At 39.5% G+C, this 25,871-nt stretch overlaps 1 protein-coding gene across 6 annotated transcripts in view; it reads left to right on the top strand.

Moving 5' to 3' along the window:
- The window catches only part of PAFAH1B2 (platelet activating factor acetylhydrolase 1b catalytic subunit 2), a 30,259-nt gene extending 7,074 nt beyond the window's left edge, over nucleotides 1-23,185 (top strand). For 5 of the 6 annotated variants that reach the window (XM_025465401.3, XM_035716840.2, XM_025465404.3 and 2 more), the window contains 5 exons: nucleotides 938-1,025; nucleotides 9,866-9,955; nucleotides 11,122-11,238; nucleotides 13,264-13,386; nucleotides 17,201-23,185. In XM_025465401.3, the coding sequence (XP_025321186.1) occupies nucleotides 945-1,025; nucleotides 9,866-9,955; nucleotides 11,122-11,238; nucleotides 13,264-13,386; nucleotides 17,201-17,479 (690 nt within the window). In that variant the 5' untranslated portion in view covers nucleotides 938-944 and the 3' untranslated portion in view covers nucleotides 17,480-23,185. Of the gene's footprint in view, nucleotides 1-937; nucleotides 1,036-9,865; nucleotides 9,956-11,121; nucleotides 11,239-13,263; nucleotides 13,387-17,200 lie in introns of those variants that run through there. The other variant, XM_025465405.3, reaches the window with a different exon arrangement.
- Nucleotides 23,186-25,871: the final 2,686 nt, after the last annotated feature.

Below are 25,871 nucleotides of genomic sequence, written 5' to 3'. Positions count from 1 at the left end.
TTTTTTTTTTTTTTTTTTTTTTTTTTTTTAAGATTTTATTTATTTGACAGAGCACAAGCAGGGGAAACAGCATAGGGAGAGGGAGAAGGATGCTGTCTGCTGAGCAGGGCTCTCTCTATCCGAGGATCCTGGGATCATGACCTGAGCTAGAAGAAGGCAGGCGCCCAACCAGCTGAGCCACCCAGGCACCCAGATTATTCTATTTTTCATCATCCTTTGTGTATGCCAAATGATTTCTTGAGCCTGACCTCTCTAGTATGTATCCTCCAGTTGTTTGAAAAGAGTGTGGTGTCCTTGTCTTTCTGGATCAGCATTTCTAGGTTTTCTGAATTTCATTTATTCCTTCTTCTCTACTATCAGATGCCATATTTGGGTTCTTCATTAATAACATTTTCTTAGTGGAGACCCGTCGAAAATAAAATATCTAGTAAATATTTGTCAAAAACAAGTGTCAAAGCCTATGACTAGTTTTGTCACAATCTGTTGTAGTTATTTGTATGATGTTTAGTAACCAGTGGCTACTAATCATGGCTGTAGCAATTCTCAAGTGTCTAACTGGAGCTGCCTAAAAGGCTCTAATGCAGGTTTCATTGAACTCTTAAGTGTCTAATTTGTTGTGTCATTTGGTACTTACATTAACATGTAATCATGAAAAATTAATGTAGATGTAAAGTATATACTCTTTTTCAATGTAATGCACTGTTCCCAAATGACATTCAAGCCTGTCTAGAAGTTTAACAGTGCTAGATGTTTATGGGACTTAAGCAGTCATGTCCTAGAACTCATGTCTGCTGAAAATAAATTCCTATTATTTCATTTCTAAGCAAAACCACAGTGAAACTTAAATTTTATTATTTAAAACCTGGCATGTAATATTAAAATGTAGCAAACATTCCTTTTAATGAATGAAACATGACATGGACATTTTTCCCTTCAGGTATAGAATGAGCCAAGGAGACTCAAACCCAGCAGCTATACCACATGCAGCAGAAGATATTCAAGGAGATGACAGATGGATGTCTCAGGTAAAAGGAAGTGCGTATGTATTATTCACTAGAGATGAGTCTCTTCAGTTTTCCAGAGTCTTTGACGAAAGCCACAAAAGAACGTTTTTTAGTGGTCAACAAGAATCATTAAGTAAAAAATCTCCTGTTATGCTAATGTCCTGCCTAATCACCAGTTTGATATTGGACCAGAGGAATATTTTGAAAGCATAGTGGTTGCCTCCCATTCTTCTTAAAAGATAACAGTGTCTCCACAGCATTCTTTTTTTTTTTTTAAGTAGTTTCAAAATTACACAAATACTGCAAAATTTTAGAAAGAAACCCCCTCTCATATCCTTCATCCAGACCTGCTAGTTAACATTTTGCCACATCTGCCTAGATGTTCTGTCTTTATCTACTTGTATTTGTATCTACATACCAACATTCAGTGTTTCCTGAACCATTTGAGAGGAAGTTGCAGTCATCATGCTCCTTCACTCCTAAATATGTCAGTGGATTTTCTAAGAATAAGGACGTTTTCTTACACAACTACAGAACAGTTATTAAAATCGGGATATTTAACATTGATATTATGCCATGTTCACATTTCCTCTTTTGTCCCAATGTTTTTATGTCAATTTTCCTCCCAGTCTAGGATCACACATGGCATTCAGTGGTCCCATCTCTCTGTTCTCCTTTACTCTGAAATATTTCTTAGCCTTTGTTTTCATGACATTGACAGTTTGGAATATAGGCCATTTATTCTGTGGAATGTTCCTCAACTTGGGTTTATCTTTTTCCTCATAATCAAGATTAAGATTCTGCATTTTTGGCAGGGATATCAGTGATATTCTCTGTGCATCACATAGAAGGTACATGACATTGATTTGTCTTATTGGTGATGTTAACTTTGGTCACTTGGTTAAGATGTGTTGGCCTAAACCAATTATTTTCTTATTTATTATGGTATGGACTCATGGATTCTTATTCTATTCAGTGGGTTATAATCCATTGTAATTTGAAGCTCAAATTGTCCCAGGCCAGCTCCTGTGTCTTAATGTTTTACATTGTTTTGTAGCACTGTATCTTCTTTGTATTCTAAGCTTCCTTTTGATAAACTTATCACTTAACCATAACTATATTTAACCTTCATCTGTTGGTTTCCAACCACATTTCCTCTTTGGAATAACAAGTTCTATATGATTTTAAGTACCCAGAGTTTTGCATTTTAGTATTTAGTGATTCTGTTTATACTCTTGATAGTTGTATTGTATTCTTCTGTTTTTGTCTTTCTAGACTTAAAAATCAGTCTGTTAACTAGCTTATTTTGAGTAGTAGTTAGTACTTTTTCAACCTCTTTTATATGGATCAGCTGCTTGATTATTCTTATTTAATCTTCTTTGTTGGTATCTTAAAAAGTATTATGAAGTCCACTGACCATCTGTGTATTTACCACTCACCCTAAAAAAATAAAACCTTGCTAATAGAATTGATATGCTGTGTATACTCCTGATTGGTCATTTTACTTCCTCTTTCCCACCTCTCTACCCCCAAACCAATATCCTAAATCTGGTGGGGTTTTTTTCACGTGCTTACATACTATATATATAAAATTTCTAAGCTGTATATATAGTATTTTTGCATGTTTGTAAGTTTTTTGTAAGTAGTATGTTTTTGAATTATTTTTCTGCAGTCTATCATAACATGTTAAAAGTGCAACTATAGTTTTTCCTCTATTATTGTTTTTTAAGGTTTTTATTTATTTAGAAAGAGAGCACTCAAGTGGGGTGGGAGGGGCAGAGAGAGGAGAGAAAGAATCCCATGCCAAGTGCAGAACTCAGCACAGAGCTTGATTGTGACCTGAACCAAATTCCAAGAGTCGGGACACTTAACTGACTGAGCCCCCAGGCACCCCTGTCCTCTCTTTAAATAGTATTTCTTTGCTATATATGAAAATACTATTTAGCAACATTTAGCCCATTAGAAGTAGTAACTAAGACTAGATGTCTTTGTGTTCCTGACATAAATTAGCAGGCTTTAAATAATTAGCATTGGCTGGAAAAAAAAAAAAAGTCAAATGGAAGAAAACTAGATAGGAATATTTTTTTTTTGAATGTTTAAACTTGTATAGAAGGATAACTTTACTAAATATTAAAATATATGCCCAGATCTTGGTTTCTTTTCTCCAGTGAAAGGAACCCAGGGCTACTTGGAGAAATGATTGCTTCTATAGCTGGAACAAAGGAAATAAAAGATAAACCTAGAGCATCTTATAGTGCAAGAAAGCAACTACTCAGAAAAGAAAAGGAAAAAAAAGATGTATGGCAAGAATATTACTGAAGTTAACGTGTCCTCTGCATCTCATAGAAGACATGTAATAGTGGTTTGTCTCATTGATACTCACTTTGACCACTGGAGGCCAGCCGGAAAGAACACCCAAGTGCAAAGTTGGATAGTTTCAGTAACATAATAAATCGTGATATTACTGGCTTATAAATCAAAGGATAAAGTATTCATGAATCCATTTTGCTAGAAATAAATGATTGGATAAACAGGGAAAGAGACTATTTTAATTAATAAATGTAGGGGCACCTGGCTGGCTCAGTCGGTAGAGCATGCAGCTCTTGATCTTGGAGTTGTGAGTTCAAGTCCCACACTGGGTGTAGAGATTACTTAAATCTTTTAAAAATATATAAATGTAGAAGGAAGGAAAGAAAAGAAAACCCTCATTAGAACACAGCAGTGAGGGCAGCCCGGGTAGCTCAGCGGTTTAGCGCCACCTTCCGCCCAGGGCCTGATCCTGGAGATCTGGGATTGAGTCCCATGTCAGGCTCCCTGCATGGAGCCTGCTTCTCCCTCTGCCTGTGTCTCTGCCTCTCTCTATGTGTGTCTCATGAATGAATAAATCAAATCTTTAAAAAAAAAAAAAAAACAAAACACAGCAGTGATAATTACTGTAGGGAAGATCCATCAGTGAGTACTAAAATTAGTAGGCATAACTTAGTTAAGGAGAGACAGTGTATTTGCCTAGCCTCAAAAATACCTCCTTGGAAATTACTTTGGTGGTTTTAACAAAAGACCACATATATTTTTTTATATCATCTCCCTGGAGAAGGTAGAGCTTATTAATTCCCCCATTAAAAAAAAAAATTCCCCCATCAGTGTGAGCTGGATTTAATGTCTTATTTCTAACAAATACAGTATGGAAAGGAAAAATAATAACCATGTAGTAGAGAAACTTGGCAGACAAGTTTGGCAAACTAAGGCAGGCATCTTAACCAAATGATCAATGTTAACATCACCAAATAATAAGTCATGTTGATATTGTGTACTCCCCTCTGATATGATAAAATAGGGCATATCACCTTGTGGTAGTCTTCCAGAATAATTCATCACCTCAATCTATTCATGAGAAAATATCAGACAGACCCAAATTGAGGAACATTCTACAAAACACCTGACTACTACTAAATATGTCAATGATGTGAAATACAAGGAAAAACCAAGAAACTGTCCTGTGTTGAAAGAGACCAAGGAGTCGTGTAGACTAAATGCCATGTGAATTGGACCTGGGAACAGAAAAAGGACATAGTGGAAAAATTGGTGAGGTGTGAGTAAACTATTTTTTTTTAAGATTTTTAAAAATTTTACTTCTAAGTAATTTCTGTACCCAAGGCAGGGCTCGAACTTAGAACCTTGAGATGGAGGTCACATGCTCTATTGACTGATCCAGCCAGGTGTCCCTGAGTAAACTATTTTAGTGGATAGTATTTATGAATGTTTATTTCTTAGTTTCAACCAATGTATCATGCTTATGTAAGATGTTAGCATTGGAGGGAGCTGAGTGAAAGGTATGTGAGAATGCTGTGCTATCTTTACAACTCTTCTGTAGATCTAAAATTATTTCAAAACAAAATGTTAAAAGCAGTCATGATTAAAACAAGTATTGAAGTGATACTCAATACTTCCTATGAAGTATTGCAAAAATACCACACCATATATGAGGATATACCTGGAGCAGATGAACATGTCTTCTAGGACTACCATAGGAATACAATCAACAAAATACAGACTATGGGAGATTCTGTAGGTCAAACAATCATATTTCTTAAAAAGTAAATTTGGGAGATAGTGGCAGAGGGAGGGGGAAACCTGTAGATTAAAAGATTAAAGAGAGGGCAGCCCCGGTGGCCAGCGGTTTAGCGCCGCCTGCAGCCTGGGGTGTGATCCTAGAACCCGGGATGGAGTCCCACATCGGGCTTCCTGCATGGAACCTGCTTCTCCCTCCGCCTGTGTCTCTGCCTCTCTCTTAGCTCTCTCTGAATGAATAAATAAATCTTTAAAAAAAAAAAAGATTAAAGAGAGAAGTTAGGTCCTGATTTTTAAAAAACAAAATTTTTTCTAACATTGAATTCAAACACTGGTTATTTGTTATTAAAGAAATTACTGCTAATTTTAGGGAGTAGAATTGGTATTGTTATATTTTTTAAAAATATTTTTAAGAGGGCAGCCCCAGTGGCTCAGCGGTTTAGTGCCACCTTCATTCCCGGGGTGTAATCCTGGAGACCCTGGATCGAGTCCCACATCAGGCTCCTTGTATGGAGCCTGCTTCTCCCTCTGCCTGTGTCTCTGCCTCTCTCTCTCTCTGTGTCTCTCCTGAATAAATAAAATAAAATAAAATCTTAAAAATATATATATTTTTAAGAGTTATATAGTGAAATACATATAAACAATATAAATTACTAAAATATAAGTAGAATAAGCATTATGATACAGAGTGCTGTATCCTTTTTTTTTTTTTTTAAGATTTTATTTATTGGGGCAGCCCCAGTGGCTCAGCGGTTTAGCACTGCCTGCAGCCCAGGGCCTGATCCTGGACTCCTGGGATTGAGGACTGCCTCTCTCTCTCTAATAAATAAATAAAATCTTTTAAAATAAATAAATAAATAAAGATTTTATTTATTAATGAGAGAGACACAGACACAGGCAGAGGGAGAAGCAGGCTCCATGCAGGGAGCCTGACGTGGGACTTGATCCCAGGTCTCCAGGATCAGGCCCTGGGCTGAAAGTGGTGCTAAACCGCTGAGCCACCTGGCCAGCCCTAGAGTGCTGTATCCTTAATTTGCTTGAATACTCTGAAGATAGGGGTAGGCAGTAGTTTAGGATGACAGAAATAATAGTGACCATAAAATGATCACTATAGCTGGTGATGGATATGCGAAGGTACACTATGGTATTTTCTCTACTTTTATATGTTTGATATCTTTCATAATAAGTTTTTCTAAAGGGTGATACTGAAAGACTTAACTGTATACAAATTTAATATAAATTGTATCAAAGCATACTAACCAGGGACACCTGTGGTGGTTCAGTCAGTTAAGCATCAGACTCTTGATTTTGGGTTAGGTAGTGATCTCGGGATTATGAGATTGAGCTCTGCATCAGGCTCTGCACTGGGTATGGAGCCTGCTCAGGATTCCCCCCCCCCCCACTTGTGCACAGGTTATCTCTCTCTCTCTCTCTCTCTCTCAAAACAAACAACCATATAGGAAAAGTCTCAGCAGCAGACTGAGGAAAATATTTGCAGTAAGTAATACAGATGAAGCATTGATATATTTTTTTTTACAATATCAGTGAAAATACCCTCAGGGTACCACTAGATAAGTATCTTGATAAACATGACAGAAAGGGTGTCACTTTTTCTTTTACCTTAATTTTATTTTTTGAGAGAGGCATGAGCATTAACAGAGGCGGGGGTGGGGGTGGGAGGGGAGAGAGAGAGAGAGAGAGAGAGAGAATCCCAAGCAGGCTCCACACCGAGTATAGAGCCTGATGCAGGGCTCAATCTCACAACCCTGAAACCACAACCTGAGCCACTCCATTGCCCTAGAAGTATGTTACATTGTGTTTCTAAAAAGTACAGATTAAAATAATGAGAAGAGAAAGAAGGGAAAGGGAGAAAGAAATAGTAACATCCAGTGCAGATGTGAGTGTGGTAAAACCAGTTCTGATAAATTGCTAGAGGCAGTACAAATACAGCCTTTTTTTTTTTTTTAACTTTTTTTTTTTTTTTAAGATTTTATTTATTCATGAGAGACACAGAGAGAGGCAGAGAGGAGAGAGAAGCAGGCTCCAAGCAGGGAGCCCGACGTGGGACTCGATCCCCGGTCTCCAGGATCAGGCCCTGGGCTGAAGGTGGCACTAAACCGCTGAGCCACCTGGGCTGCCCCCAAATACAGCCTTTTTGTTAACACTTTGGAAATATATCAAGGATCCGGGTCTCTGCCTCTCACTCTCTCTGTGTCTGTCATGAATAAATAAATAAAATCTTAAAAAAAAAAAAAAAAAGGATCCACAAAGTGTTCATCTTTGACCTAAGAATCCCCAACATGTAAAAAGTAAAATATGTGTGAATTTCTTCATCACAGTAAATAGGACATTACTGGCAAGTTTACCAGTAGTAAGACTTTAAAAATGATGTGTCATTGGATGCATTCAGTAGGATATTATGCGGCCACTAAAAATTATTGTTATGAAAATCATGTAGCTACACAGAAAAACACTTCTAGTGTAATGTTAACTGCAGTTACAATGGCTGCTGTGTATTGAGTACCTACTGGGTGTCTGCCAAAAGCTGGATCCCTTTCCTAGAATTCATCTACATGGCTCTGCAACAGAGCTGCCAGCAGATGCAAAAAACAAGACTCAGGTTATGTGCTTTCTGTACTAGAAAGTAGGTTAGAATATGAACATAGGCTGTTCTGTCCCCAAAGCTATTGTGCCAGAAGGAGGTAGACATAATGATTTTACTATTTTTTTTAAAAAGTGGGGGAGGCCTGTGGAAAAATAGCAAGAGGAAAATACCTCCAAATGGTAGTTACTGGGTTAAGATGGTAGAATTTTAAGTGTTTTGTTTTGCTCTATTTCCCCAAACTTATTGTAGGTGCTTTTATTTATTTTATTTATTTTTAGGATTTATTTACTTAATTCATGAGTGAAACAGAGAGGCAGAGACAAAAGCAGAGGGAGAAGCAGGCTTCCTGCAGGGAACTTGATGGGGGACTTGACCCCAGGACCTCAGGGTCACTACCTGAACTGAAGGTAGATTCTCAACCACTGAGCCACCCAGGCGCCCCATTTTAGCTGCTTTTATACTTAAAAAAGAAAGATAGTACCAGAACCTTTAGAACAGCAGAGCTTAAATTGCATGACAGCCTTGAACTATTTATTGATATTTAGAGGTAATTGGTACCATAGAACCGCAGTGGAGAGGTGATGTGTTGTGGAAGTGTACCTACTCACCAGCTACAGTATTATTCTTGCCTATTTTATTCCTTCAGTTTAAAAATGCTTATTGAGGGATCCCTGGGTGGCGCAGCGGTTTGGCGCCTGCCTTTGGCCCGGGGCACGATCCTGGAGACCCGGGATCAAATCCCACGTCGGGCTCCCAGTGCATGGAGCCTGCTTCTCCCTCTGCCTGTGTCTCTGCCTCTCTCTCTCTCTCTGTGACTATCATAAATAAATAAAAAAAAGTTAAAAAAAAAATTTAAAAATGCTTATTGAAAGAGTAGTAATTTAAAAAATTTATTCACACAGGATGTGGATACAAAAAAATGGAAACACGGGGTGCCTGGATGGCTCAGTTGCTGAAGCATCTAACTATTGGTTTCAGCCCAGGTCATATCTCAGGATCCTGAGATACAGCCCCGCATTGGGCTCCACGCTCAGTAGGGAGCCTATTGGAGATTCTCTCCCTCTTCTTCTGTTCCTTTTCTGCGTGGGCTCTCTCTTTTTCTAAAATAAATAAACAAGATCGTAAAAAAAAAAAAAAAAAAAAAAATCTAAAATCCTATCACCCAATGAGAGGAGCTCTTTTAATAAATTGTCAAATTATTTCCAGAAGTTTTTTTGTATTTTCACCCATAGCAGATGAGTATCTCCAATTTACTACAGTGTTATCTGCACAGATACTAACAGTAGGAACACTTAAATATAATTGTATGTTAATCCCTAAAGAAAGCATCATTGAATGTAGTGCTTGAGAAAAAGGAACAGCACTCAGACCTTTCCATAGAACTGGGTTAAAGACTTGCCTAGAGCATCGTGTAAATTTGTTTTGGGGATGAATATAGAAACTTCAACTGTGTCCATTAGCATCGATGAGTAAAATCCCATTTTAAAAGTGTTTTGTGCATTTGCAGCAAAGAAGCACTCTGGGACTAGATCATGGTCACCACTGTTTATATACTTGGATTAGATTGAGAAAGGCTTGACTACCACTATGCCATTGTCTCACAGTTGGAGGTAAAAAGGCATTTTCAAAAGCCATATTAAAAACATCCAAATAAGATACATGACTCTTGATTGGTTCCTACTTCAAAAAAAGGATATAATACATTATCCAACCCTTGGAACAAGTAGAAAGACTGAATATGGACTAAGTATAGGATTATTGTTCTTTGTCTTAGGTGTGATAATAGTTTTCTGGTTTTATAGGAGACTGTCCTTACTCATGCTGAAATATTTAAGAGGGAAGAACCACACTTACTTTCAAATGGTTCTGCAAACAGATAAAGCAAATACGGGAGAATGTTATTCTCGAGTACAGGCAGAAGATATACAGGTTTGAGGAAAACACAAACTTTTAAAAACATGTTAAACATATTTTTCTCTTCTGGTTTCAGTAGGATTTCAGTTTTCTCGAGCATATTAGAATGATTAGCATCGTAAAGATGGGAAGAAAGTCCCAGCAGTTCATTACAGACAGAATAAATAGAATATTTAACAAAAGAATAACTGGTTGGACTCTGTTCTGTCTAGGCCAAGATACCTCACAGAAAAGGAAATGCCAGTTTCTAATTTTTCTTCCTTTTTCGAACCAGCACAACAGATTTGTCCTGGACTGTAAAGACAAAGAGCCTGATGTACTGTTTGTGGGGGATTCCATGGTGCAGTTAATGCAGCAGTACGAGGTAAAGGTGGAAGGGGTGAGGGTGGGTCTTGGCTACTAAGGTAAATCCATTCATCACTAGCAAACTGTCATTCTGAGCTGAACCTATAGGCTTACTCATGACCCTTTAGCGAAGCTCTAGTTCAGAGTGTGAGGGAGGTCAGACCCACATAATGGGATTCTTTGTGCCACCAAGCATGATGAGGCAGAAAGCATTTAGCTTTGTTTCTAACTCAGCTCCCTTTTTCGCCTTGGCTTCCAAGAAGCTTCCCTGTTATATTTATTTACTTAAATTTGTCCTGGTCGTGATTCTCAAGTCTTACTCTGTTTTACATGTTCTTATTTTGTGTATTTTTTTAAAGATTTATTTATTTATTTGAGCAAGAGAGAGAATATGCAGTGGTGGGAAGGGGGAGGGAGAGGCAGAGAATCATAAGCAGACTCCATGCTGAGTTTGGAGCCCAATGCAGGGTTTGATTCCTTGACCCTGAGATCAAGACCTGAGCTGAAACCAAGAGTCAGACACTGAACTGACTGCACCACCCAGGCCACCCCTATTTTGTGTATTTTTGTGGGGAACTATTCCACCTCTTTTTTTAAAGTTTGCACTCTTCCAAGGGCAGTTTAAAGGAAAAGAAAGCTTAATTCCTTTCTGGCTCCAGCACTCTAAATTTCATCTTGTGTTTCTACTTAACCCTATTTATTTTGACGCATGAGTAGAGTGAAAGGAAAATTTATTGACTTGGCACCTTGAATATAAATGTTGGGACCTCCTAATTAGCATGAGGTGGCATTGTGACTCCATTCTTGAGCTGTGGTCGAAGACTGCAAAAAGAACTGAGTGATGCAGAGGTGCCTGGGTGGCTTAGTTAGTTATGCAGTCAACTCTTGATCTCAGCCCAAGTCTCAGTCTCAGAGTTGTGAGTTCAAGCCCCAAGTTGGGCTCCACATTGGCCTGGGACCTCCTTACAAAATAAAATGAAAAACATATTTAAAAATAATAATAAAAATACTGAGTGATGCGATGCCATCCTCAGAGCCCTGCAAATAACGAGTAGTTCACCGTTTGCAGAATTACATTTGAATACAGAAAATGAAAATTATTCTTTCAGGTGCCTCACAACACATTACAATGGAGGAATTTTCTTTCCTTCTCAGTTTAAATAAAGCCAGTTTTTCTCTTTTTAGATATGGCGAGAACTTTTTTCCCCACTTCATGCACTGAATTTTGGAATTGGAGGAGATACAACAAGACATGTTTTATGGAGACTAAAGAATGGAGAACTGGAGAATATTAAACCTAAGGTGAAACGAAACTTATGTTTTAAAGAATATCTTTAATGTCGAGTCTTTTCCAGGTAGTTAAATTGTCTGAAATTGCTAGTAAAAAGATTGCTTCTTTAAAGCATTGTTTCACTGTTTTTGCTTTGTGCTCCTTTAAGATAAAGGATACTGTTGTCCTTGCTTAAAAACATTCCAAATAGGTATTAAGAAATCAGTGTATTACTTGCTTAGGTTGTATTTGTAATTGTTAATAATGATCTTCTTCAGCTGTAGGAAGGGATTCGATGCTAATGAGGCATGCTATTCTGTAGACCCAAATACAGTACTGGGAAGACTGCTCAGATGTGGGTGAGAGCGACAGTGCCATCACTGACTTCAGGAAATGATCCTGGATCTGTTTAACCATATAGATTAATTAGTAATCAAGGCCTCCAAGTTTTTCTGAAGAAAATTTGAAGCAGATGTGAATAAATGTTTACCAGAAACATGTACTCACTACCTTAACACATTATAAATGTCCTGAGTTGGCACACTGCCTATAATTTTTTTCAGCCCTAAACAAAGCTGTTAACAGTTGCTTTGTTGAAAATATTTTATTTTTGGCCTTTACAAATTTTTTTTTTAATTTAAAAGATTTATTTTTTTTTTAAGATTTTATTTATTTATTCATGAGAGACACAGAAAGAGGCAGAGACATAGGCAGAGGGAGAAGCAGGCTCCAGGCAGGGAGCCTGATGTGGGACTCGATCCCAGCACTCCAGGATCATGCCATGAGGGGAAGGCAGACTTATTTAACTGCTAAGCCTCCCAGGCGTCCCGGTTTATTTATTTATTTTAGAGAGAGCATGAGTGAGAGGGGCAGAAGGAGAGGGAGAGAATCTCAAGCAGACTCTGCTCTGAGTGCAGAGCCCATGGGCCTTGATCTCCTGACCCTGAGAACCCAACCTGCACTGAAACCCCTTTTTATTTATTTACTATTTACTTATTATTAAGATTTTATTTAGTAGAGAAAGAGCTCACACATCTGTGTGAGTGGGGGATGGAGAAGCAGAGGGAGAGGGACAGACTCTATGCTGAGCACAGAGTCCAACATGGGAGCTTGATCTCTTGACTCAAAGATCATGACCTGAGCTGAAATCAAGAGTCAGACACTGAACCAACTGAGCCACTCAGGAGCCCATCTTTTTTTTCCCTAAGATTTTATTTTTAAGTAATCTCTACACCCATCATGGGGCTTGAATTTATAATCCCAAGATCAAGAGTCCCATGCTCTACTAACTGAGCCAGCCAGGCACCCCTATTTTTTGACTAATGTAATAGAAAAACTTGTCCATGTTCCTGTCTTTTGTAACAGGGTGGTAAGTTACTTTATTGGATTATACAGTAGGATGTATGTCTCTAGATGACAGCCACCTCGAAATTAATTAATCTGTTTGTCTGCTTATTTATCTATCTATGTATCTACCTGTTTGGATGAACTTGTTGAAACTGCATCCAGTCTCCTCCCCAGCCACTCTTTCTTGAGTATAACTGTGCACGTATTCATACCAGTTACACTCCCTTGGGTACTTTTGTTATTTTTTTCTGGAAGATACTTCTAGTCAAGGAGTTTTTGTGGTAGGAGTTGCAGATGTTTTTCCCTGACTTTCCTAGATTTTACTTTATTTTAGTGTTTTCTTCAACATGCAGAGTTTTAATTTTTATACAGTTGAATTTTTCTTTTTTGTATAGGATTTTAGGAGATTAGCTTCCAACTCCACAATAATGAAAACCTTCTATCATGCTAATGTAGTTCTACTGCTTCAGACTTAATCTGCTTGGAATTTATCCTGAAATATATGAGGCCAAAATCAGTGTTTGAAGATGGCTGCTCAGTTGAAGTTACCCACTACCATTTGACAACTTCACCTTTCCTTCTTTTCATTTTTGAAATAAAATTTTTATATAAACATTGATAAATATTTTTATCTAATATTGATTTTTATCTAAACATTCCTTTATTCCTGGTTATTTATCTCTCTCTGCTTTTTCTTCCTTTAATCATAGGTCATCGTTGTCTGGGTAGGAACAAACAACCATGAAAATACAGCGGAAGAAGTAGCAGGTGGAATCGAGGCCATCGTACAACTTATTAACACAAGGCAGCCACAGGCCAAAATCATTGTATTGGTATGTAGTCTTTGGGTGTGTAAAGTCTTTGATGTCATTAGGTCAAGTGAGGAATGTTTTCCGAAATATGATCGCTCATGAATATAGAGAATCTTTAGGTGGAAGCAGTTTGTGATACTCCTAAGAGGCTCTTGTCTGATATATCCCATTGTCTTAACCAGTTTCATCATTCCCCAGACCAGCTGTGGGAGTCATCTTTTATCTGCTCATCTTTGTTTAGAAGTGGAAATCCTCTTTGTTGTCTTAGGTAGCCTTAATTTTTTTTTAACTGTCTTCTGATGATTTTTAAAATTACATATGAAACTTGTCCTAATCCTGAGTCTCTTTTTATTAGATGCAGGTTTGGATTAACTTAGATACATTCAGTTAAAGATGGTATATTCATTAGAATCTCTGAATTCTCTAAAACATCAAAGATTCTGTTAGCAAGAAATTGGGTACTTTATAGTCTTACCTTTAATAGAGAGTGCTGCCCTTTGAGGAGCTAAAACATTACATCTTCATAGTCTCAGAGATAGACAAGCTGTCTTTCAGTATGAAAGTTTACCTGTAGATATTCTCAGCAAAACTAAATTTTGAATGAAATCTGATATGTATTCAGTTCATTAATAAGATGATGTTAAAAAGATAGTCATTTATTCAACAAACATGGGGATCACTATGTATGAGACACTGTCTGGGTCCTGAGCAAACAAATGAGTAAGACATCGTCCCTATCTAGTGGTAGATGGACACGGCAATATAAAGAGAGAATTAGCATACTGTATGCTAATGAGAGTAATTACATTGTATGCTAAGAGAAGAACAGGTTATTTGTTTTGTTTTAAGATTTTATTTATCTAGAGAAAGCAAGTGCGCTTGACAAGGGGGAAGAGCAAAGAGGGGAAGAGAGTGAAAAAATCCCAAGCAGACTCGGTTCTGATCATGGAGCTTGACACAGGGCTTGTTCTGACAACCTGAGATCATGACCTGAGCTGAAACCAAGAGTCAGATGCTTAACCCACTGAGCCACCCAGGCACCCCATGAGAATGGGTGGGTTTTGGACCTAAAAGCTGGCATTTGAGTACAGTTTTAAAGAATTCATTGGTCTCCAGGCAAATGGAAATAGGAAAGAAAAGAAGGCATTACATAGGGAGAAAAAAAAAATGATGACAGGCTTGTATTTGTGTGTGTGTGTGTGTGTGTGTGTGCGTGTGTATTTGTGTTGGACAAGTGAAGGAAGGTGCTTCAAGAATTTTAGGGCTGACATTGAATAAAGTTTGAGGCCAGGATGTTTAGGAGAAAGAGACCATGGCCAAGTTACATAAAGGATTTGTATGCCTTGATAGGAGTTTGAATTTTTCTTATCAGTGCTGGTACGTTGGTGTGCTTCAGGGTCTTGTCCTTGGCCTACTCTTCTGCCCACTCCAAACACTCTAGCCTTATTTTTTTATTACATGGTATTTAATTTAATTTACTTGCTTGTATCCCTGCTTTACTCTAGAAAGGGTTGCATTGTTAAGAGTCCACCTCTGAGGTACAGTGGCTGGTGTATAGCTGCTTGGGATATATTTGTTGCATGAACGTTGCTGAATACATCCCTGTAAATAGTTGTTTCAACCAGACTTTTAAATCTGATACAAAATCAATCAATCAATCAATCAATCAATCTGATACACCCCGGTGTTCTTTACAACACTCAAAATTCAGCAGTGCCTTAAATGACATGTGAGAGAATGATTGCACAAGTCATTGAATATAATAGCCCTGATCCAATGATAGTTACGAAAACTGTGGAAACAAGATTTATGATGTATTTAAGTGAAAAATCCAAATACTAAACTCTATGTGTATTATATTTAGAATTACTTAAAATACAGATGATCTTTGAACAAAATGACGATCGGGGCACTGACCCCCATACACTCGAAAAGGTACATATAATTTTTCACTCCTAAAATTTAACTACTAAGAGTCTGTTGATCAGAAGCCTTACTGATAAGCAGTTAATTAACACATATTTGGCGTGTTGTATATATGACATACTGCATTCTTAAAGTTAGGGAAAAGAAAATGTGACTAAGAAAACCATAAGGAAGAGAAACTATATTTACAGTACTGTATTTATCGAAAAACATTTGTTTTTCGGACCTGTGTACCTCAAACCTGTGTTATTCAAGGGTCTGCTATAGTAGTCACATGATGAAGAGATTAGGAGCATGATATTTTTCTTTTTTGTTTCTTTTAACATTGATAGTTATTTTAGTAATTATTTTAGGGGAAAAAATCACATGGCATACGTTTGATACACTCATATTAAGGAAAATACAAATACATAAGGTGCTTTTCTCATCCTTGCTTGAAAATCTCAGGGATGGTGCCCTGTTCTTAAGGCTTAATCATTTTTTAGGACTTGATTGTCATGGTATTCTTTGAATGGCAGAACAAAGTATATTTGTTGTTCACTGGTTATCCTTTCTCCTTGAGACTTAAATATGTAAACATTGAGGGCAGTTCTTTTTTGTTAACTGTAGGATGTAGAGGCTTATACTTTGTTATGTAAACTAGGGTTTAGGATTGACTTCATCTGAAATGTTTGAGGTGCTTAACAAGGATAAGCGGTGATGATGTAGGGGAGCTGAATCATAATTATCTCTAATTCTCATTGGAACTATACAATTACACAATAAAGTGGTAATCAAGGCTCCAACATTTTGCTGAAAAATATTAAAGCAGACATGAACAAGTATTTTGGCATAAAGATTTTTTTTCTTTAGTAGAATACCCGTAAAAAATCTATTTTTTGTGAAATAAGACCTCTTACTATAGCCTGTAGGAGAAACAGGTGGAAAAATTTTTGCCTAAATAGCAATAACTTGCTATGTGCTATCATTAGTTATAAACCAACTGAAAGGTTGTCTGACAATTTTATAATAGGATCAACATCTGGAAAAGGACATTTCTAGTTGGAGATGATAAGCCTTGCTCTTGCCATATAAGGGTGGAGTTTTATTGACTATAGGAGGACAGACACGTGATTTATCTGAAAGTTAGATAATTAATATAAGTTAAAAGTGAATTTAGGAAACCTCTGTTTTATGGCAGGTATTATGTGTCTTTGATTGTTCAAGATCATATTTCTTCCCACTGTATTTCTCATGTGCAGTAGTATAGGTTCCACATAGCCTTCAGAAATAAATGTGTATTTGAGCTAGATTATTCTGATGACTGTATGGAGAATGAATTGGAGGGAAGACCACAGTGAAGGTAGGAAGACCACTCAGGAACTTTACGTCAACTGAGTGAGTAGTGGTAAGTAAGTTTCCAAGTACGTATAATCAGAATGGAGGGGGGAAAAGGTTTTGAAAAGTATTAAGGATGCAAAAGCTGAGTAATCTAATGTTACATAGATAAGATATATGGGATGAAACACTCAGGGATGTCAGAATGACCAGTTGGTACAGAGAATGTAGAAGGACCATAGTGTAGGGAGAAGATGATGAATTGGTTTTGGACGTGTCAGTCCGAGAGTTCCTCAGGAAGTTTGGGAAGTTTGGTTCTGGGCTAGAGTGTTTGGAGGAGGCCGAGTAGTGGGCCAAGGACAAGCCCCTGAAGCATACCAACAATTAAGGGACTGGGAGAGGAAGAGGAACTCTTGAAGAAACTGTGAAGGAGTGGTCAGAGAACTTTGATTAAACCAGCCTAGTCCAGTGTTTGAGAAATCAAAGTTTAAAGAGTGCCAAATGGAGTTCTTCCAGGAATCCGAAATCACAGGTAAGTCAGTAGAGAAAAACCAGTGACTCTTATCATCTTCTGTTCTCTGCTTTGCCCCAGGGTTTGTTACCTCGAGGTGAAAAGCCCAACCCATTGAGGCAAAAGAATGCCAAGGTGAACCAGCTCCTCAAGGCTTCCCTGCCGAAGCTCGCCAATGTCCAGCTCCTGGACACGGACGGGGGCTTCGTGCACTCGGACGGTGCCATCTCCTGCCACGACATGTTTGATTTTCTGCACCTCACGGGAGGGGGCTACGCGAAGATCTGCAAACCCCTGCATGAACTGATCATGCAGTTGTTGGAGGAGACCCCCGAGGAGAAACAGACCACCATCGCCTGACTGGCTCCCATCAGTGTTAACCGCACCCCAGCTTCCTCAGATCAGTTATATCACTGGCACTACAGAATCCTTCTCTTTCCTAAGGCACTTTGCATTGTAGAATGTTCCTGGATGTTCATATCTAGTGTTTGAAGGGGAGGAGGGATTTAAACTGGTCCTGTACATAGAAGGTTGGTTTGACACAGGAGACAAAATAGCCAAGGAAGATTGTTGTTAAAATTTGTTTGAAACCAGAAGGGGACATTTTAGTTGTATGTATGACACACTCATTGAATTATCATAGTTTTTCCTGGGACAACATCGAGCCTAAGGACTGAACAAAATGAAGATTTTTTTTCTTGGCCTTTCTTGCTATGGATTATGTCATATATAGTAACGATCACGATCACACCTACTTGGCTTTAAAACAGATGTTTTTCCCAGTTTTTAAGATTCATAATGTAGCCTTTTGTTTTTAGTTTGCTTTACTCCTATGTATTCGCAACATTTCCTTAACATACAGCATCAGATTGAACGTGCTTGTCATTCAGATATGGGAGATGCTATGGTTACAAGTGAATTTGTTCTGTTCTCTTCATCTTTCCCATGTTTAGCAGTGGAAGATAGGTTTTGCCCCATTTGGGGGACTCTACGGAGGGTATTATTTTTATGCTGCTGAATATCATGTCTATAATAGACCCATGCATGCAGCCCTTCCTCCCTATTTCCCTTCATCCCTCTTTGTTTTGGAGGGGTCCTTGTTGACATTACAAGCTTTTAACACATTTTTGACCTAGGAGCTCTGTTGCTGGAAGTGTAAGCCCCCAGCCAGTGACTCTCATGATGATAGTACTGATGTGCAACTCATTCTTGTGTGGTGGTCTGTGCATAGTCTGTGTAGTGCTATCCATAGTCAGAGTTCTGGTTTGGTTTGATTTGTTTTTTCCTTAAAATGTGTTATACTTTCCTTTTTTGGGGAAAAAAAAAAAAAAAAAAGACAACCAGAACTCTGTTTCCCATTCCATAAGCCTTGACATTATTTCAAGTTTTATAGTATCTTAAGGTGTATATTTTATTTTTTTTATTGGCTTAGTTTTTAAATTATATCAGTCCAGAAAAAATTGGCCTTTTCTCATGGGGGAACAAATGGAGCCGCTCTTCAGAATGACATTCTACCTTGATCCCACCATTTTAGCGAAAAAGAACTAGGTTTGTTCGACTTTCAGGGCTTCTCTCTAGTGTATTTTCATCTGAGAATTTCAAGAGAGCTCTTTATAATCTTAATGGTTTGCTCAAGCTACAAGAACTGCCATTTTAAAAATAACAGGACAATACATGGTTTATTGTTTAGTATAGCCATGGAATGTATACAAACTGGATCTACATACAAACATTTTAAACTGGACCAGGTGGGTATTGGAGTAACTTATTAAAATGTGCTCTGCACTGATTCTGTTTAACATTCAAGTTCAGTGACCAAGGCAGGTGTTCGATATTCTGCTTGCAAAGCAAGTGTCGGTACTTTTGTTGGAGGGAGTTGGAAGGGATTGCCAATGTGTGCTGAGAGCCACTTCTGATTGAGAGGGTTAGAACTTGGGCTGATGTTTTTTTTGTGAAGCCTCTTTCTAGGAATTTTTTTGGTCTTATTTTTAGTCTTTTTTTTTTTTTTTTTAAATACATATCTGAATGTATCATGTCTTCACTAACAACAGAAAGTACATGTGATGTTTACTAGACTTGCTTCCCACATTAAGGTTCCCTCTCTTTTTAGTAGCCCAGATTCTTGCGTTTATCAGGACAGGTTTCTTCTTAGCTGAGGCATAGTTCTAAGGAGGGTGGAGACTTGATGAAGCCAGAAGTTTGAGTGTGAAAGACCGATTCTTATCCAGGTCCTTTTCCGTTTGTCAGAGGGTGGGGAGTATCGTCCAGACAAACCCGTTAGGTTAGGTTACTCCTGCAGCATGCGCTTTCAGCTTCCCTCCTGACTGAGGATCAAATACCCTTTGTGAGCTGGCCTTCAGCTCCTTTGCTTATGTGTGTAAACCTCGGGCGTTACTACATTTTATACCTACCAGAGCTATTCAAGCAATAGTATTTGAACCACTAGCCTTTTAAATAAAAGTCTGCCCCATTACTATTGTGCAGATACTGAGTCCACTTTCATTTCTTGCAAGCTTTCTTTGCACTGCTTTAGGCAAAAAAGCATTCATCTGTTTTTCCTTGATTGACATCCCTGTTTCCTACAGTGACAGAACTTAATGCTTACTCTTTGGATTTCTCTCTTTATACTTCTCATGTATATGTAAATGTAATGCACTGTCCAAGTGAAATGTCCTAGTTGTCTTTGTGATTAAGGGGCCAACTTTCCAGACAGCTAGCAGAGGTGTTCTGACTGCCCGCCCCCGCCCCCCCCCACACACACGAGTTTTAATTCCTTTGCCCACCTGTTCCCAATACCCTAGCTGACAGCCAGTGATGGCACTATGGATTTCTATGGTCACATTGCGAGTGTGGCAGGTTGAGGATGTACTGCCAAAAGTGACCTAATGCATGTTGGTCTGCTGCCTACATATTCTAGGCTGCCATGGGCAGTGGTCTGACGCCCACTTAGGGTCTTTTTGGGGGGCATCTGTCTAAACCTGAATCTTCTGTGAAAACCTTAACCCAACAGAACAAATCTTGAATAGCTCATGCCCTGCTCTTAAGAATTCTGTCTCTCGTTGTTAAAAAAAAAGACACCTTACTTTAAAAAAATTTTTTAACCTAGTCACTGTTTACAGTTGTATGCTAAAGCCTGAAATATTGTCTGTGCTGTGGTGTATGAGCATTGCCAATTTTATATTTATTGCAGTGAAGAAGAAACTAAAAATATATGAAAATGAGGAGCATGTCCACGCTCCTAAATCTGTGTGGGTGCATGTGGGAGAAGTGAGTCGGGGTCTCTTGAAAGGAGGCTTTTTGGAGTAGGATCTCCCAGGCTTCTCCTTGGTGTTCCTGCTTGGGGATCACTGCTGCTAGCTGACTGGACCTCCCCAACAGAAGTTTGTGATTCTGCTTTGGCAAAGTTTCATTGACTAGTAGAACTCATTCTGTTTTAGTGCATATTTCAATATAAATGTAAACATTTCACTCAAACTTGCTTATGTCTTTCTGTCTCCTTTATCAGACTGGATTCCAATGGAGAGGGAAAAAAGGGATGCTTTTTCCCCCTACCTTAACCACAAGCACATTGGATACTTAGAACATCCTGCTGCTTTTCTGGGGAACTGAATGTCCTGAGCTCACTGTCAACACATCTCCTCAGGGCTGAAGGAGGGAAGGGTGGGGTGAGCAGAGATAAGGAATCCTAAGTAGACTCTTGGGGAAATTGTCCAAGGAAGTGTCTCAGATTGGTTATGAGTAAAAGTTAAAAAGAAAAAGACCTCTTGGTCTTTTTTCCTAATTTCAGTCTAGAATTTATTCACATTAAATTTGTAATTTCCACTGTTTCTGTTTCTCACACTAATAATCCTCAGTTTCCTTTTTTGCACTGTAGAATATCTCTTCTTACTATTGCCCCAGCATGCACTCAAGTGCTTCAAATTAATTGGACTCTGCTGAGTTCCTGTGCCATCTAGGAAGAAAGGCCTCCTAATTCTCTGTAGGTGCATCTGTCCCCATTCTACTGTTGGCTGAGAGGCTGAGGGATTAATGGATGGTATCTGCCTAAAGAGTCCTATAATTTTGGTGCCTGAACTGGAATTTGAACCCAGCTTTACCTAATTTCAGAGTCCTTGTCTTGCCCACTACTCGTGCAATCTGGGGTGTCTTTGTAGTTGTACATTCTGATTCAATGAGTTCATGATAGATATATCCCTCCTTTTTTGGCTGAAGGAGCAAAGTGTCCATCTTCTCACCTGGACCAAGCCAACAGCTTCCTTCAGTCTTTTCTGCAGATGGATCTTTTTAATTCTATCCTCCATATGGCCACACAACTATTAGAATCTATTTAAAGTGCATTACCTGGCCATCTTGCTTTTCTACCTTAAAAACCAGCAGTAGAATGAGACGTGTTCATGGAGCAAGGATTTTTGGTGGTACACATGAAGAGGTTCAAAGACTGCTTGGCTATTAACACGTCAACAGGTTCAGACTGACAGGAAGACACTTAGGTAAATGAAGTTTAAGATCTAAAGGGAATGGGAAAGTGTGTAAGTACAGTCAAATGGCAGAAAGATAACTAAAATAGGAGGTTACCAGCGTGTCCATATGCTGAGTGGGGTTGGGGGCCACTGTCGTAGATAAAAACATTGAGGGTTCATTCATGTGAGACATTAAGAAAGCACATATCTGCCTCTTTACCCATGAGTCCGGAATGTTTTTGCAGATAGTTTAGTCTGGTTGCATGCTGCAGACCACTTAATCTGAACTGGATTAATGGCATCACTCCCAGTATAACATTGTGTGACGACGGAGCTCAGGAAGGAACCTTGAGCTCTCACGTAGCACCTTTGCCTCCCTGAGCTAAAACAGCCTGACCTAAGTATGACCTCTTTATAGCATGAGACTGGAACAAGGGTCAATTACTCAACTGGCCCATCAGAGCCTAACTTGATGACTAGCAACCAACCACGCCAACATTAATTACATCAAACTGATACGCCAGTATAACCTTCCTCAGCAGCTGAAAGCTTCTATGTTTTTTGTATCATCTACTTTATCACTCTTTACCACAGTGACGCTACTGGGTTAAACTGGTTTACTCCTATAAGAGAACAAAATATGGAGAAACTAAGGTATTTTTGTTTTTCTAGTTGCCTTTCTCCCATATCTGATCACACCAAATTCCTCTCTACCCTATCCTCCCTCAGAGGCTTTGCGTTTGTCAGCCACTCACTGGTTCCCCTTAATCACAGAGGAGCAGTGACAGCAGCCCTGGCCCTTTGTTAAGTGTATCTGAACTCCTACCCCATGTGAGCTTCTGCATTGGCTTAGGACAAGTGGAGGGAAGACTCCTCACCAGCATCCACTTGGGAAAACTGGATAGAAACCAGCAGAAGAGTCCATTATACTTTTCTCCAGTTGTAGCAGGGGTGAAATCTTAACTCTGTCCATATTTTTACGTAGCCATGAGGCAACGGTCTAAGATGTTTTGATAAACACATTGTCTTCTACTCTGGTTTTATGCTATTTTATGATCTCAAAAAACACTGTACATCCTGATCCAGCTTTGACCTTAACATGTCAGTGTACTGCAGCATGCTCATCGGTTAACTACTGATTGTCCAAGCCATTAGCTAGAACATCCAATGTGCTCCATGATTCGATCCTCTTCAGTTCATTTCTTCCCACATCTTTGAACCTCTGTGCCAACAGCACTGAACTTTGAGTCTATATGACTTTGTTCAAGTTGAGACCCCTTGTCTGGAATATGTTCTTGTTCCTTTGCTAGGCTAGCTCCTACTCATCTTCTAGGATCCCCCTCAGGGACACTTCGTGGGGTGTTTTCTGATTTCCCTGATTTCCAGCTCTGGTTTGTACTAAATCTCTGTCTCTGAGTTCCCATAATACCCTGTGTAAGTCTTTTATCATTGCACTTACTCTGTATTATATGCTTACCTATTTGTCTACACTGTTAGATTATGAATTCCTTAAGAACAGAGAATGTGTTTTAAGTATTTGTGTTCCCAGCACCTAGCTTAGTGACTAGCACAAACTAGGCATTGAATAAATGAAAGTATGAATGAACAGATTGAGTGATTTATTCACGGTCACCTAGCCAGTATAACTGTCAGTACCGAAATTGGAATACAAATCATCTTTTCTTTATTTCCTAAGATTTTATTTATTTGACAGTGAGAGGAAGTGATCATAGACAAGTAGGGGGAGCAGCAGAGGGAGTGGGAGAATCAGGCTCTGCTGAGCAGGGAGCTCAATGCAGGGTTCCATCCCAGGCCCCCAGGATCATGAACTGAGCTGAAGGCAGACGCTTAACAGAATACAAATCCTTCAACTTAATTTCTTGTTCTTTCAGTGGTACCATGCTGCTGCTTGTGAGGAACAATGCCTGTTATTCTTGCCAGTAATAAGGACAAAGTTCACTTAAAAACAGAAAGATGCCATACACACCTATTAACAAAAGGGTTATTTTTGTTTTGTTTTGTTTTTAAGATTTTATTTGTTCATGAGAGACAAAGAGAGAGGCAGAGATACAGGCAGAGGGAGAAGCAGGCTCCATGCAGGGAGCCCGACGTGGGACTCGCTGCTGGGACCTGGGACTCCGGGACTATGCCCTGGGCCAAAGGGAGGCGCTAAACCGCTGAGCCACCCAGGTGTCCTTACAAAAGTTTTTTGTGCTTTTTAAAAATTTTATTTATTAATGAGAGAGAGAGATGCAGAGACACAGGCAGAGGGAGAAGCAGGCTCCATGCAGGGAGCCCCATGTGGGACTTGATCTCGGGCCTGTGGGATCATGCCCTGAGCCAAAGGCAGATGCCCAACTGCTAAGCCACCCAGGCGTCCCCTTACAAAAGTTTTTGACAAATTTTCTGGAATTGAGTGAAGCCATATGGAATTAATAAGATAGTTTTTTATACGAAGAATGAAGCTAGAAAACAAAGCTAGACTGCTTGAGAGGAACAAAGGTATGGTGAATGAGAGAATCACCTTCGTGAAAGGCTCCGAGGACCAGTGAGGTAACACAAGAAGCCATGGGAGGTGGCCTGTATGTGAGCCAGAGTGTAAAGAGACGGGACCCTTTCTATTATTGAGACCAACATGGAATAAGAACTGAGTAGCTGCCCACGTTATCTTTAGATAACAGCCAGAGAGGAGGAAAAGATTCTTGAGTTGTATCTTGTGATTTTGTAGATGGAGACCCAAGCTTTCCTGAGATAGAAGGATGGCTCATTTTTATCAGTGATCTTTGGGGTTAGATTTGAGTTGATTGATTTTTTATCTCCTTATTTACAGCAGCCTGATGACCGGCTTCATTTCCTGCCAAGCTCTGATGTTGATTCCAGCACATGGCCACAGGGAACAAGGATACAAGGCTTGAATGTATTGCTCATGTTTCGCAGTCTCAGTGGTGAAAGCCCGGCTAATCTGTCTATGGCAGAAAGTTTGTCTACTCAGTCAAAACCGCTCTGCCTCGACTCCCCTCCTACCTTTAGACAGTAGTTCAGGGTGATGAATGCAGCCAAGCCCTGCTCCACTGACCTGCATTCAGATCTGGACATTAATACATGACTCTTGAAGGCCCAGAAAGGTAATTTTGCCTTAGCCCCAGAATAATGGAGTAAATACTTTGATTCCTGACCTGATACGCATCCTATTTTCATAGTCTTTGGAGAGAGGGCCAGGCCCCAGGGGCAGCCCTGAGAAAAGACAGAACTTGCACGATGGAAAGAAAACGGTGCTGTACGGTGCTCTTGCTGAGGGGCTGCGTGTGTCCTGACAGCTCTGGTTTGAGCTCCACGCAGATGCACTTAGGCCCTTTTATGGTCATTATGAAAACGGAACTTCAAGTCTGTTTCCTTTCAAGGGCTTGGTTTTGTAACTTTTTCTCTTTGGGTTAAAGTTACTTAATTCTAAAGTCGTTTTTGATCCTGCCACCCACCAACAGACACGACCACTCTCTACACCCTATCCAAAGCCAGGAACCTCGTCAGCTGCCTGGTTAATGGTCCCATTTCTTAGGTCCTTTCTGCATCAGAATCAAAAGGATGGCCTATAGGGAAATAGAACAAAGTCATCTGAGCCTTGTGACCCACCCTGCTCTCATCACCAGGGCTGGGGGGTGGGCTTTTTAATCTATAACTCGGCAGATAATGCAGTAGCTGGACCAGCACCCAAAGGCCAAGGAGGCTACACCTCCTCCTTTGCTCTCACAAGTCTGGCTTTGAGACCCAGCACTTCCCTTCTTTTTTTGCTAACTGCTGTAGCCAACTAAAAGGCCTTCTCTCCTCCCAGCGGCAGCTTGGTGGCGGCAGCACTGCCAGACCTCAGAAAGGACCTATTCATAACTGGGTTGTGCTGTGCCCTCCCTAGGGGGTGGGGCAGAAGGGCTGAGGAAAGTTTTCTGCCGACCTGAGAACCGCAAGAAAGTCTGGGGCTATTGCCCTCCTACCCTGTTTGAACACGCAGGGTGCTGAGGATTCAAAGGTTAAACCTATGAGACTTTGCAAAAGGGAAGGATCTCTTCTGGGTTTATTTAGATAGATTTCTCCTAAGATATTGCTAGGAGAAAGGGAGCAAACAAATACCAGTAGTCCCAGTCCCAGTTGTCTTGCCCCAGAGCAGTGGTTCTCAAAATGAATTGTGCATATCAAGTTTCTGGAGTACTTATAAAACCCAGATTCCTAGGCTGCACTTCCAGAGACCAGTTCAACAACTGTGAGTCTGTCTGGATATGCACATTAAAACAGGCCTGGGG

This window comes from Canis lupus, chromosome 5 (assembly GCF_003254725.2).
Source record: "Canis lupus dingo isolate Sandy chromosome 5, ASM325472v2, whole genome shotgun sequence".
Taxonomy (NCBI): Eukaryota; Metazoa; Chordata; class Mammalia; order Carnivora; family Canidae; genus Canis; species Canis lupus.
The sequence above is the reverse complement of the archived record's forward strand: the minus strand, read 5'-3'. Positions and strand labels throughout refer to the sequence as shown.